Below are 15,138 nucleotides of genomic sequence, written 5' to 3'. Positions count from 1 at the left end.
AATAGTCACGTGACTTTTTTTTTTTTTTTTTTCTTAGAAACAACCACAAAACTTGATGATTTAGAGCAAAATCATTTCATCCTCTCATGGTTCTGGGAATCGAGTGGGCTTTGTAGATGGTTTTCTGATCATTCATGGGTTGCTATCAGTGCTGGGGCTAGATAGACTCAATCTCAACTGCTGCTAGCTATTGGTTGGAGCCTCAGCCAGAACACCTGTCTTGAGTTTCCTCACAGCTTGATGGGTTGGTTCAAGAATGAGTGTCCCAAAAAGTACCAGGTGAAGCTGGGTGGCCTTTCATGACCTTGCCCCAGAAGTTACATAGATAGCATCAATCATGTTCTAGTTACAGACTCACAGATTCAAAGGAGGGGTGTCAGCATCATGTAAGAAGAATGTGGTGTGGGAGATCTTGTTGAGGCCATCTTGGAGAACACATTCTGTCAAAGATCTATCCATATCATTTTATGAAGAGCATCTTCATTTTTCTTAGGTGTAACAGTATTCCATTGCATGGATCATATCAATGTATATTTAAGTCACTTCTCTAGTTTTGAATTTGCACATTGTTTTAGATTTTTGGCTGTTAATATAATTTAATATAATGTAGTATTGCAGTAAATAATTCATAGTAATTTCAGATGTATCTCAAGTATCTCTATGGTATAAATTCCTAGAAGTTGATTGCCTGTATAAAAGGTTACATACATTTGTAGTTCTGATATAATTTTCTGACAGCCCTTCAACAACAATGTACAGAATGTGCCTGTTACTGTATATTAACTCAAAAGAGACTTGTAGATTTTGCCATTTTGCCATATTATGAGGAAGATCAAGAATCTTTTCATATTTTTAGAGCCCATTGTGTTTCTGTTAACTATAACTTCATGATATTTTTATGTGAATTCATTTTTAATAGATGCTATTCTATTTTATTTCATTTATTAATGTTAATTTCTCAGTATCTCTGTTTTATTCATACTTATTTTAGTAACTGGTAATCTCACATTTTTTTACCATATTCTTATTGTTGGACATTTAATATTTGTATTTTTGATTGCTGTTTTAAGTAATCCTCTAATTGTGGACATTTTCTTGGAATATTTTTTTTCTCTCTGGAGTTAATTCTGTAAGATAGAGTTCTAGATGTAGTTACTGAACCAAAAATAATTTTATCTAATGATTATGGGATCAAAAGGATTCCAGTCTTTTCATCAATTTTTTCCTCCCTTGGAGATACTTCCAGTTGTTTTTTTTTTTTTTTTTGTCATTGCTCAACTTAAATATGTTTTAAGATTACAAGTTTCTTGTAACTGTTAACTCTGGGAGTTAAAATCTTCCTTGTCTTTTCTCCCTTCTTTAAGTTGTCCTTTTCCATTCCTGTGTTGTAAAATGCACAAATATTAGAACTTTTAAGCTTCCTTAGTGGATAGGTTTATTGCTAAGCATTAAAGAGTCACTTCAAGACAGTAATACTTTAATGATCTGAGAGGTTCCCTTGAGGTTGGGGAAGCATTAAGTGCTAGGTTCTTAAACCCAATGCAGAAGGTGTATCACTAAAGAGAAGGGGGAAAAAAAAGAAGCTTCCCCCTTTCCAAATAAGCATTTTCATATCCTTTTAGGTAAATACCTAGAGGTGAGAATCCTGGATTGTGTATTACTATTTTTGATATTTTTTAATGTTTAATGTTTTCCATAGTGTCTTTATCAGTTTACATTCCCACCAACAGTGCACTAGGGTTGCCTTTTCCCCACATCCTTGTCAGCACTTGTTATTTCTGGTTTTTTTTAACTGGTCACTCTGACTGATGGGAGGTGATATTTCACTGTGGTTTTGAATTACATTTCCCTGATGATTAGTGACGTTGAGCATCTTTTCGTGTGTCTGTTGGCCATCTGTATGTCTTTGGAAAAAAGTATTTAGGTCCTCTGCCCATTTTTTAATCAGACTTGGGTGTTTTGAGTTGTAGGAGTTTGTTACGTATTTTGCATATTAACCCCTTATTGGATACATCATTTGCAAATATTTTCTCCTGTTCAGCAGGTTACCTTTTCATTTTGTTGATGATTTCCTTTAAAGTACAAAAGCTTTGGGGCACCTGGGTGGCTCAGTCAGTTAGGCATCCGACTTCGGCTCAGGTAATGATCTCAGGGTTCGTGGGTTTGAGCCCCGAATGGGGCTCTGTGCTGACAGCTCAGAGCCTAGAGCCTGTTTCAAATTCTGTGTCTCCCTCTCTCTCTGCCGCTCCCCCACTGGCGCTCTGTCTCCCTCTGTCTCAAAAATAAACAAACATTAAAAAAATACTAAAAAAAAATAAAGTACAAAAGCTTTTTAGTTTGATGTAGTCTGGATTGTTTATTTTTGCCTCTGGAGTTTTTAACTCTGACTTGGCCACACTTAATTTCTAGCAATTTGTCAATTACAGCTTAGGTTTTTCTACCTGAGCTGGTTTGCTCATCGTTCTGCTCTGAGGTTATCCTTACCATATCCACCTTTCTGTACAATTTTGGGAGTAGCATATTGCCTTCTCCCCTCAATTTTCTTACAGATCAAAGAAGAGTTGACAATTTTTCAGTTCATCTTTTTACTTGTTAGGATGGTGTGGCTACTTCTAAGCACCATACATGCAGACCTGGAAGCCAGAAGTGTCTTTTCCTTGCATATTACGGGAATTTAATAAAGTACTGTTTAAACCATTTAATACAGTACCTATTGTCCACAGATAAAATGTCTTTCAAAGACACACATCCCTTAAAGCTAAGTTAATTTCATTAACTTTTTCTGTATTGATGTTCCTTGGAGAACATTTGTCTGAAAACTAGTTAGTAACTTCTCACAACCTCTCCCCTTTCTTCACCTTTCCTCTTTGTAATGTGTTCATTCTGCTTCCCAGTTTATTATTTGATACATCCTTGTTATATAAATCCAATCTGGTGAGAAAAGACTTTATAAGTTTTGGGCTTGTGGTGGGATAAGCACAGATTCTTAGCCTTGAAGGTTCATTTACTGATTTTATCAGTCCCATCATAGAGTGTTCAGGTTTGGGGCCCTAACTTAATACTAACCAAACTCAAATTCTTAAGACTAATTTAAAAACAATATTCATAGTTTGGTATCAGAAATACTACCGTGGTAATGTTCAGCAGGTAACATGTGACTAGCTTATGTCCTGATTAGTAGATTCCTTTAAGAGAGTTAGGTATCCTTAAATATTTTCCAAGATTGCAATTCATTTAGCAGCAGTTGCCTTTAGGTGTTGTTGGATGTTTTTTGTTGTAAAATATGCATGACATAAAGTTTATAGTTTAAACATTTAAAAAAAATAAAAATAGGAGCACCTAGGTGGCTCAGTCGGTTAAGCGTCCATCTTCGGCTCAGATCATGATCTCTCCGTCTGTGAGTTTGAGCCCCGCATCAGGCTCCATGCTGACCACTCAGAGCCTGGAGCCTGCTTCAGATTCTGTGTCTCCCTGTCTCTCTCTGCCCTTCCCCCGCTCACACACACACACACACACACACACACACTCTCTTTCTCTCTCTCTCTCTCTCTCTCTCTCTCTCTCTCTCTCTCAAAAATGAATAAGCGTTAATAATAATGAAAGTAACAAAAGTAAGTAACAGTTCTGGAACATTCAGTACATTAACGTGCAGCCATCAGGACTGAACATCTTCAGAACTTTTTCATCTTCCCCAACTGGCACTCTGTTTATTAGGCAATAACTTCCCATTCTCCCCCACCTTTATCCATAGCAAATAACCATTCTATTTTCCCTCTAAGAATTTCACTGTGTAGGAATCTCATATAAGGGAAATTATACAATATTTGTCTTTTTGTCATTGGCTTATTTCACTTAAGATGTCATTAAGGTTCATCCATATTCTCATGTGTCAGAATTTCCTTTTTACAATGGAATAATGTTCCACCATATGTATAATAAAGACCACATTCTGCTTATCTTCCATTGATCCTTCATTGTGGATTTTGGGTTTTCTTCCACCTTCTGGGTATTGTGAATAAATACTGCTATGAACATTGGTATACAAGTATCTGTTGAAGTCCTTGCTTTCACATCTTTTGGGTGTATACTCAAGTGGAATTGCTGGATCATCTGGTGATTCTGCTTAATATTTTTGAAGAATCTGTCATTTTCCACAGTAGTGCCCCATTTTATATTCCCATCAGTGCACAAGAGTTCTAATTTTTCCATATCCTTGCCAGCTCTTTGATTTCTGTTGTTTTGATCATAGCTGTCCTAATGGGTGTGAACTAGTGTCTCATTGTGGTATTGATTTTCATTTTCCTACTAGTGATGTTAAGCATTTTCATTAGCTTCTTGGTCATTTGCATATCTTCTTTGGACAAATGTCTATTTCTTTGCCCAATTCTTAATTAGATGTTTGGGGTTTTGTGTTGTTGAATTGTAGGATTTCTTTATGTATTCTGAATATCAATCTCTTATTAGATGCTCATTGATTAAGAATGAATCTTATGTGATTAGTGATTTATAGATCATCTCATAAGATGGATTTGCTTTTAGAAATATTGCCATCTTTTTACATAGTACCCGTCTAGTAAAAATTTTTTTTAGCTTGGGGCACCTAGGTAAAGTTAAGTCAGTTAAACGTCTGACTTCAGCTCAGGTCATGATCTCATAGTTTGTGAGTTCAAGCCCCATGTTGGGCTCTGTGCTGACAGCTCAGAGCCTGGAGCCTGCTTTAGATTCTGTGTTTCCCTCTCTCTCTGACCCCTCCCCTATTCATGCTGTGTCTCTCTCTCAAAAATAAATAAACATTAAAAAAAAAATTTTTTTTTTTTTTTTTTTAAATTTTTTTTACCTTGTTGCCAGGCTTTTGGAGTATTTTCTTTTTGGGTTTAGTTACTGTATGTTTCCTGTCTGCCCTAGTCTTTTTTTATCCTCCTTCTGTTTCTTACATTAACTGAAATGTAACTCTTTCCTGAATACGTGGTTTTTGCTGTCATAATCCACTGGGTACTCTTCACAATGCACATATGATTTTAATGGGAAATAATAATAGGCTTAGTTTTTTTATTTTGCCTGCTGTTAGCTTTAGACTTCCGTATATTCTTCTCTGTGTACAATTTTATTATCTGAAGTCAGTGCTTATCTGAGAAAATCCATTATACTCAATTACTGCTATTGATACTCTTCCCAACAAGCCAGTTTCTACCCTGATAATTTTGGTACCTGCTTTAATCTACATATTAAAATCTTGATGCTGCTTGGTCAATTCCTGCCATCCTTCTCCCTGATTGGATATTCATCTTGGAGTTTGATTCAGATCCATTGAACTCATTTATTAAATTCCTTGCCTCTAAAAAACTTTGCTTCTGCAAATCACTCCCAAACAGTCTCTAACTTGGATTTTATGATCTGCTTCTGAGAACCTCAACCAAGACCCTTCTCTCTAGCAGTTCTATTCCTTACCTTTCAGTTTTGAAAGGCCTCAAATCCACTACGTATAAGGGAGAACATTCAGTCATGATTCTACTGTGAGGAGACTACTGTTATTTTAGTTTTTTCTGTGCACTTCTGGTCATGTCCCTACATAGATGTACCATATACCTACCAGGAATTTATATATATATATTTTTTTTTTACTTTTTGGCAATTAAAGGTTATTTTATAACCATTTTTAATGTAATTGCTATTTAATACCTACGAAGTCACCAGTACCTTTGCATTTATACATTTCGGTTGTTTCTAATTGTTAAGTACAAAATTCTTTCTTTCTAAAGGTTTCTTCTTCCTATTCTCCTGCTCCCCATACCATCTTTTGGAGATTCCATGAGGTACTAGATTAACAAGTGTCAGCATTTTCATTATTTTGCTACATGTTGGCAAAATTATTTTCAAAACAGTTATATCACCAGCAATGTGAGTTTTTGCCACACTTTTTCAAGGTTTTTTTTTTCATAAGGAAGTAACATAACTTTTCTTTTGACTTTTTGCTGTAAGGATGATTTTGTTACTAGTGATGTTGACTTTTTTTTCCTTAGGTTATATTCCTTTTGTGAATTTTCTTTACACATTTATCCTTGATGCTTTGGGAGTTTTGCTTAAGATTTATATGAGCTATCTACATATTAAAATTTAATCCTTTAATATTCACTGTAGAAATTTTCCAAAAATGTGTTCATCCCTGTGTTATGGGTGTATGATACATGTTGGCAGATAAAATCTCATTTTTTTATGTAATCAAACTGATAGTCATATAGGATTTTTGGTCAATTCTAATAACATAATCCTTTTCTATCAGATTTGATACAAAGTTGAGGGTTGGGGTGGTATTGGTTCCTTGGTTTTTCTCTATTATGCCCTTCTGTTCAATTCATGTAGAATCATTTTAGTTGTTAGATTAAACTCTGATTTATTAACCTTTGGATAATGCTATTATCCGGATAATGCTTTGGATATTTTTCCCCTGGCTCATTGTATTGCAGTGTCTCTTCCTTGCTTATTATTTATGAAGGTCTTGCACATTATAGGCCTTTGGTATTTGCAGATTTAACATTTACAGTTTCAGCTATCTCAGCTGACTGCAAGGTCTGTGATTTGCTAATTTGTAGTGTTGCTGAAACTGAAATGTTACTTGCTTGCTGCCAGGCTTACCAATAGGAGCTGATCTTGTAGCTCAAAGAGGGAGCCTATTAGACAGGCCAGCACCCACATCTCAACACAGCTTTGTTTTTCTCTACTTGTCGTCGCGTACACAGTAACTCTCGAAGTGATAAAAGCTGTTTCTTTGTGAAATATGGGCCCGAAAAGAAAACCAACTGCTAGTGCTGGTGATGAAGTGAAGAGAAAATGAAGAGGTCTAAGAAAGTGATGGTTCTTAGCCAGAAAATAGACGTTTTGGATAAATTAAAGTGGTTGTGCAGATTAAGGTAAGTTGGTGGTGGTTAATGTTGCTACAGTATCGATGTAGTAGTGTATATTTTGAGTGTCAGAATTTATTTTTATAACTATAAATGATTAGCAATGTGATTTTAGAAGCATTAAGGATTTGAAGATGTCAGCTGTACTTCACTGAGTTTTATGGGGGAAGTTAAGTTTTATGGGGGAGGTATTTGAAAATTTGCGAACATTAGGGAATCATGATGGCCTTGCAGTATGTAATGTTTCAATAACGCTGAATTGTCCCATAACATAATATTTCTGTTCTTGTGGCACTACAGCACTTTTAATTGTTTTAATGTGGTTTTGATGTACCCTAAAACCCCATCCCCCTGGCCTCTTAATACTGTTACTTTTTTTCCACCCCCATCATTATGCTCTATCGTAGCACATGAATAACAGTATGGTGTTAACCAAGTTAAAGAGATCTTGATGGTATTTTGTTTGATACTGTGTTAGTTATATAATAACTTGGGTAGAGAGAGGCCTTTTGAAATGTCTATTTTTTTTCCCCATTTGGGAACTATTTGTCTATTCAGATGTTATCAAAGATACCCCCAAAATAGACATATCTTTTATGAACTTCTTTTAGCAAACATTTTGAATATTTATATGAACTGGGATTTTTATTATTGAGTATGGAGAAGAATAGCTAACAGTAATTTCCCAAGAGACTCCTAGTCTAGAAGAAAAAGATTACATAAATCAGTGTTTATAAAAAATGTGAAAATGTTCATGGCACAGAGTTGGGGGCTATTAAATAGGGTGTGATGAAGGATGCTAAGAGGAGTTAAGTGAATTGATTGTTCTTGTTCTTTGTTAATATAATTGGGATCCATTTTCCTCCAAGCATAACAACTAAAACCCTGGTTATTGCCAGTGTGTTGTAAGGCTGTTGACTTTGATCTGTTCTGGCCCATTTAAAGAACTCATTATTTTATCTGTTCTTTTTTAGTTAATGCCTTTGGATTTCCTTGTCAGTCATGCCTCTTAAAAATAATCTCTTTTCAATAATCTTACTTTTTTAATTTTTTTATTTTTACATTTATTTTTGAGAGACAGAGACAGAGCACAAGTGGGGGAGGGGCAGAGAGAGAGAGGGAGACACAATCTGAAGCAGGCTCCAGGCTCTGAGCTGTCAGCACAGAGCCGATGCGGGGCTCGAACCCACGAGAACTGCGAGATCATGACCTGAGCCCTTGAGCTGAAGTCGGACGCTTAACCGACTGAACCACCCAGGCACCCCACAATAATCTATTTTATTATAAGGATATTTGAAATGTTAATAAATAATGGTGATGGTGGACATTCTTGTTTGGTTTCTAGATTTAGAGAGACTGTTTAAGTGCTTTCCTATTAAGCAAAATGCTAATTTCAGGCTTACAATAGACACTTGATAAACTTTAAGGAAGATTCCTACATGTATATTAGGAATGGATATTGCCTCAAATGCCCTTTTGTCATTTATTTAAATACATGGTTTTTCTTTTTTAGCCTGCTGGTGTGAGTGCTTTGTGATTGTGAATCTACAGTTATGGGTTATTGTTGTTTTAATGTATTTGTTGAAATTTCCTTGCCTGTATTTTATTTGTCATTTTTGTACATGCATTTATTAAAAAAAGATTGGTAGCCTTTTGTAATATCTTTAACTGGTTTGAGATTCAGATTATATTTCCTTTAAGGCAGCATAACTATTAATTATGTCTCTGAGCCTAGAGTTGATTTATGGAAGTGTAAATGAATGTTTTTACTCCCAGTGTATTTGTGAACATAGAAAAGAGAAAACAGTCTGAATGCAAATTATCCAGTTTTTTTTTTTCCAAGTTGCATCAAACAGTATAGTTTGAGAAATAGCCTATAGTTTGTGATGCATCTTTTTCCTTTTTTCATTTTATGAAAAAAAGGAGTATTGTTTTTGAGGCTTAAGTGTTTAAAAATATTTTTTGATTCTACAGAAGAACTTTTCATGACTGAAAAAGTGACATGGTGCTTTTTTTGGTGTCCTTTACCATATATACAGGATTTAAGTAAATGGAATATTTTTGCTAATTTTGTATGTTAAGGTCAATGAATTAGAACATATTTTAATTATGATTAGCTACTTCTGAGAATTCACAGAACTATTCATTAGAATCTGCTTAAGATAAAGATATTTCCAATTATGACATTTATAAAACTGAGAAGGTTATAGTTGCTAATATAAAGCCAGCAACCAGTTGACCTTATAAAAAATACAGTGAAAAATAAATACTATATTTAAGGTAAAATAAAATATCTAATTAGACTTGGCTTATTCAGCACATGTGATATTAACTAGTGAATCACTTATGAAAAATTGACATCACTGGATAAACTACAGTTTACAGAAATGGATCATAATTCTCTTGCATGATAGGACAGGGTTTTAGAAAAAAAATTTTTTTAACCTTTATTTATATTTGAGAGAGAGACAGTGTGTGAACAGGGGAAGAGCAGAGAGAGAGGGAGTCACAGAATGTGAAGCAGGCTCCAGGCTCCAGGCTCCAAGCTGTCATCACAGAGCCTGATGGTGGGGCTTGAACTCATGAACTGTGAGATCATGACCTGAACCAAAGTCTGACATTCAATGGACTGAGCCACCCAGGCACCCCAGAGTTTTAGAAAATTTTATAACTTAATTCTGTGCTAGTTTGGGAGAAAGTTGAATAATCACCCCTTGAGCTGAAAGTAAAAGGGGAGGGCATACTAATTTATAATGAATGATAGAGTAGCAGAGGATTAATTACCAAAGTTAACGAAGGAAAACAACTGTAAGATGTCAGCATGCTGCTAAAAAATGGCTAAGTGTAGGTCGGGTTCTAAGTATCTTTATTTTAGTGCAGCTAGCTACACTTAGAAACTTACTCTAACAATTTTTAGTTTATTTTGAGAGTGAGAGAAAGAATGAGTGGGGGAAGGGCAGAGAGGAAGAGAGAATTCCAAGCAGGCTCTGCACTGTCAGCACAGAGCCCAATGCAGGGCTCTCTCTCAGGAACCATAAGATCATGACCTGAGCTGAAATCAGGAGTTGGATGCTTAGCCAACTGAGCCACCCAGGCACCCCCTAACAACTGATATTTTAAAGTTCAATTCACTTGATTATAAACTACCTTTTATGAATCGATTTCTTTTCATTTTTTTTAAGTATCCATTACAGTGTTTTTCCTGATGTTTATTTCTAGAGCTAAGAGGATTATGATGGAAATTTTACTTCCTATTCTCAAGAAGCAGTTCAGAAAATAAATGATATGTAATTTGCAAGATTGGACAGCGAACTTCTTAACCTTAAAAGCAAAAATATCTCCATAAAATAATACTTTACTTGGCTCAGTCAGTAGAGCTTGCAACTCTTGGTCATGAGTTTGAGCCTGATGTTTGGTGTAGAAATTACTTTTTTAAAAAAAGGATACTTTCTTGTTAAAATCTAAGAAAAGAACTGATGAAAGAGCACATATGCAAAAAGTCCTTATGGCAAGGACTGAAACAGGAGTTAATATTGAATCTGAATTTAACAAATTAAGTTTAGGTTGAGTTCATAACGATTATGAAAATTAAAGTTGTATCATGTTTTGAAGGAAAAACATCATAACAAAAAATACTTAGTCATAAAGGACTGGAACTAAATCACCAGACTATGCCAATAAATACCAGGAGAATGGAGCAGGGGGCGTGGGGTTGACAATGTAGGTGGTGTAGTAATAGGTATGCCCGTCCTCTCTATTTTTCAAGAATTTTTTCAAGAATATCAGTGTATATTTCTTGAACTGTTTTAAAATTTAAAAATTCTTAAATTTGTAATGTGTAGAGCGATTTAAGAAATATTACTAAACCTATTTAGTGTTACAGTAAACTTTTTAAGAATATAGAAAAATCTTTGAATCTGATTTTACTATGAAGGTCTAACAAGCATGTATGTATATCAAGCTTTGAAGCACAGACCTCTCAGGTGTCTAAAGCCACTATTAACTGTGCATGTACAGTGTATCCTATGTCCAGGTGGTTTCTATACTGTGAAAACATTAGGGGGGAAATGATGCTAAACTTATTGCAGACATTTTCTTCTTTCAGCTGCTTTTCTAACCCAAACTGTGTGTCTTGATGACACAACAGTAAAGTTTGAAATATGGGATACAGCTGGTCAAGAACGATACCATAGCCTAGCACCAATGTACTACAGAGGAGCACAAGCAGCCATAGTTGTATATGATATCACAAATGAGGTAAGTAGAAATGTATTCTACACTGAAACTACTTTGACTATACATTTCTTGTATTCAGAATTTCAATTAGAGAAAAGTTTTTTTTTAACCTTTTTTTTTTTCGATACCCAACCATGACATTTCTGCCAAAGCTTTCATGAGATGGAAGAACTGATTAAAAAAAAAAAAGATGAAATTGTCTCAAATAATACAATAATCCTAAGCACTTCTTTCCGAGTTACATTGAAGAGTTTGTAGCTTTGTCTTACTTACAGAGACTCTCCCTAACCATTTTTTGACCCTGTGCCAAATAGCTGTTTCTTTGTTTCCCAGGAGTCCTTTGCCAGAGCCAAAAACTGGGTTAAAGAACTTCAGAGGCAAGCCAGTCCTAACATTGTAATAGCTTTATCAGGAAACAAGGCTGACCTTGCAAATAAAAGAGCTGTCGATTTCCAGGTATGTTTGAAGGCACATATGTATTGTAAATTTTCCTTCTGTATCTACACTTGAATTAGTTATTTTAAAGCCATGCAAATAATAGAAAATATCAATTTTTTAAGGAAATGTTGATCTACTGTATGTAATAAAATGCTTCTCATGACAAATCTGAATTTTTAAATATCTTCACATAATTGTAATATATAAATACTCTCAAAGATTTTGTTGATCTAAACAATTACAAAAGAAGTGATTTTTCACAAATAGTGCAGAAATCTATAAAGCAAAAGATTATTGATTGCCTCCTACCCTAATCCCTCCACCCCCACACATACTTTAGTATCCTTCCTAACCTTTTTTATTTATCTGCCAATGTTTATATTAGCATACATACACATACACACATACAGCTTATACTACGTGGTTCTTAAAAGGGCCTTCAAAAATGAAGGCTCAAAAATCCACTTATAGGTTATTTATTCTAGCTAACTAAGAATGTTCCCTTCTGCAAAATAAAGCACAATTATTTATTTACTTACCTGTGTTTATTTTTGAGAAAGAGCATGAGTAGGGAAGGGGCAGAGAGAGAAGGGGACGGAGAATCTCAAGTGCATTCTGCTCTGACAGCAGCGAGTCCAATGTGGGGCTTAAACTCACAGATCATGAGATCATGACCTGAGCCAAAGTCATACACCCAACCAATGAGCCACCCATGCACCCCTAAAGTAAAATTATTTAAAACAAATGTCCCTAGTTAGACATTTTTAAACTTTCCCTCTTCTCTCCCTCTTTAGTTTCTCTACTATATATGGTATATAGTAGAAACTGTACACTGCATACTATACTGTATATATATAGTGTGTGTATGTGTATATACTATATATATATATAGTGTGTACTATATACATATAGTATAGTATCAGTGGTGGCATAATTGTCTTTGATGATGGCTGTTGGTGGAGTACATGGACTGAAAGGGAACTACTATTTCTTGCACCATTAGGTAGTAAGCTGAGCATATTGCTACCATTGCGATTGTGATTTTATTTAATTCTGGTTACAGTCCTATGAGGTATAATATCTATTACCCTGAGATGGTTCGTCCCCAGCATAGAGTGTGGGAGATAGAGCAGTTAAGTTATAGTCAAAAGTGGCCCTCTCACACAATTCAAAGGAACCTCATTTTTTTTCTTTAAGTTGGAAAGATAATTGGTTGCTCTTCACAACTGTGAGGCTTAAAGGCAATAATATATGTAAAATGTAAAGCATGACAAAAATATAGTAATTTTTAAAGGAATGGTTCATGACATACTCAAAATATTGTTAGCCATTTAGTGTTTGAAGCCAGTATTAGATACTAGGATTCCCTTTGTCTTCATTGTGAGTAATGAGCATAAATAAAATTTGCTATAGAGATCGAAGAGACTTTTATATTTAGAATAGGAGAATTTTCCACCCTCTGGAACTCACTATTTGAAATCAAATTTTAATGTCAGATCAGATGAATCAGAATGGAATAGTGCAAGAAGTTAAGGCAAAAAGAAATTTGAAAAGGTATCCTACAAGAGTGCTGTTATCTCCCTATTACCTTTAGTAGTAATTGCTTACTACCCAGTTGCTGATTATAGGTAGTCAAGTTGGAGTAGTAATAAGCCTCTTTTTCTATAACAAAAATAAGGCAGGTATAGTATGTGCAAAGTATTTATCTCATTTTTTTGTTCTATAAACAGGAAGCACAGTCCTATGCAGATGACAACAGTTTATTATTCATGGAGACATCAGCTAAAACATCAATGAATGTAAATGAAATATTCATGGCAATAGGTAAGTTTTCAAACAGTAAATGTAGGCAAAACAAATTACACTGGGGCATATTTGGTTTGTCTTTTTAAAATTTATTTATTTATTTGTTTTGAGAGAGCACTAAGCATGCAAGCACAAGCAGGCAAGGGGCCGAGAGGGAGATAGAGAATCCCAAGCCGGCTCCACGCTGTTAGTGCAGAGCCAGAAGTGGGGCTTGATCCCATAAACCATGAGACCATGACCTGAGCTTAAAGCAAGAGCCAGACACTTAACTGACTGAGCCACCCAGGTGCCCAATCTTTTTAAAAATTCTTGATTTTTTTTTTAAATGATTCTTCTCTTCTAGATCCATTCCAAGAATTATTTTGTTAGTAATATTGTTAAATTTGAAAGACTATTATCTATTTATTAGGTTGTAGTACTTTTCATTTTAGTTAAATTTCTTCTAGGTGAGTTGAAAGCCTGGACTTTGAGCTAATAGTTCAAGCAGATATATGTCTAAAGATTTCAATGAGAAGTTTGGATAAGTATGTTTTTCTATTAGATTATACTTTTTATAGAAAAGGAAAATAAGCTCAGAGCAATATTTATCAGGGCAGGGGCACCTGGGTGGCTCAGTCGGTTGAGTGTCCAACTTCAGCTCAGGTCATGATCTCGCTGTCCGTGAGTTCAAGCCCCGCGTCGGGCTCTGTGCTGACAGCTGAGAGCCTGGAGCCTGTTTCGGATTCTGTGTCTCCCTCTCTGTCTGCCCCTCTCCCACTCATCCTCTCTTTGTCTCTCTCTCTCTCTGCAAAAATAAACAAACTTAAAAAAAAAATTTTAAATATTTATCAGGGCAAAATATGGGCATAAAGAGATTTCTTTCTCACTGATGAATGACTGTTTTCATGTGCACTTTGCCCTGAACAAGGGCTATTTTTCTTTCTCACGTTCTTTTCAAAGCACTGATTGACAAATATAACTCAAGTATGCACATGTTATGTAAGTATGCAAATTATTGTAATCAAATATTTTAATGGAGAAAGTTTCAAAGCACTGAGGCACAGAGGTGCTCTGAACAATATAAACAACACACTTGGGGCTCCTGGGTGGGCCAGTTGGTTAAGCATCCATCCGACTTTGGCTCAAGTTATGATCTCACAATACATGGGGTCGAGCCCTGCGTTGGGCTCTGTGCTGGCAGCTCAGAGTCTGGAACCAGCTTCAGATTCTCTGTCTCCCTCTCACTCTGCCTCTCCCCTGCTCACGCTATGTCTCTCTCCAAAAATTAACATTAAAAAAAATTTTTTTTGGGGCGCCTGGGTGGCGCAGTCGGTTAAGCGTCCGACTTCAGCCAGGTCACGATCTCGCGGTCTGTGAGTTCGAGCCCCGCGTCAGGCTCTGGGCTGATGGCTCAGAGCCTGGAGCCTGTTTCCGATACTGTGTCTCCCTCTCTCTCTGCCCCTCCCCCGTTCATGCTCTGTCTCTCTCTGTCCCAAAAATAAACGTTGAAAAAAAAAAAAATTAAAAAAAAAAATTTTTTTTAATATATAAATAACATGCTTTATAGTAGCTCGGTGGTCATTTGACCTACCTAGTGCTGTTACTTTTTCCTTTAAGGTAATTTTAACTGGTAATGATTGTGATTCCACATTTGTTGATTATAAAGCAATGAAGTTAGCGTACTAATAAGGATGCTTTCTATTTTCTGTAACAAAAATATAAGTATTTCTATTGACCTTAACCTCCTTCCAGTAATTTTTTTTTTTTTTCCCAACGTTTA

The 15,138-nt window shown here is 35.5% G+C and overlaps 1 protein-coding gene across 2 annotated transcripts in view; it reads left to right on the top strand.

Annotated features, from left to right (window-relative positions):
• RAB5A (RAB5A, member RAS oncogene family) overlaps positions 1-15,138 on the top strand; it is a 30,601-nt gene that overhangs the window by 11,171 nt on the left and 4,292 nt on the right. The window contains exons 2-5 of one of the 2 annotated variants that reach the window (XM_047098792.1): positions 6,738-6,908; positions 10,988-11,156; positions 11,469-11,591; positions 13,304-13,397. In XM_047098792.1, coding sequence (XP_046954748.1) covers positions 6,829-6,908; positions 10,988-11,156; positions 11,469-11,591; positions 13,304-13,397 — 466 coding nt within the window. In that variant the 5' untranslated portion in view covers positions 6,738-6,828. The remainder of the gene's footprint in view (positions 1-6,737; positions 6,909-10,987; positions 11,157-11,468; positions 11,592-13,303; positions 13,398-15,138) is intronic. The other variant, XM_047098791.1, reaches the window with a different exon arrangement.

This window comes from Lynx rufus, unplaced genomic scaffold (genome assembly GCF_022079265.1).
Source record: "Lynx rufus isolate CCGP_SWC_20201006 ecotype Redwood Valley unplaced genomic scaffold, mLynRuf1.p SCAF_5, whole genome shotgun sequence".
Classification (NCBI taxonomy): domain Eukaryota; kingdom Metazoa; phylum Chordata; class Mammalia; order Carnivora; family Felidae; genus Lynx; species Lynx rufus.
The sequence above is the reverse complement of the archived record's forward strand: the minus strand, read 5'-3'. Positions and strand labels throughout refer to the sequence as shown.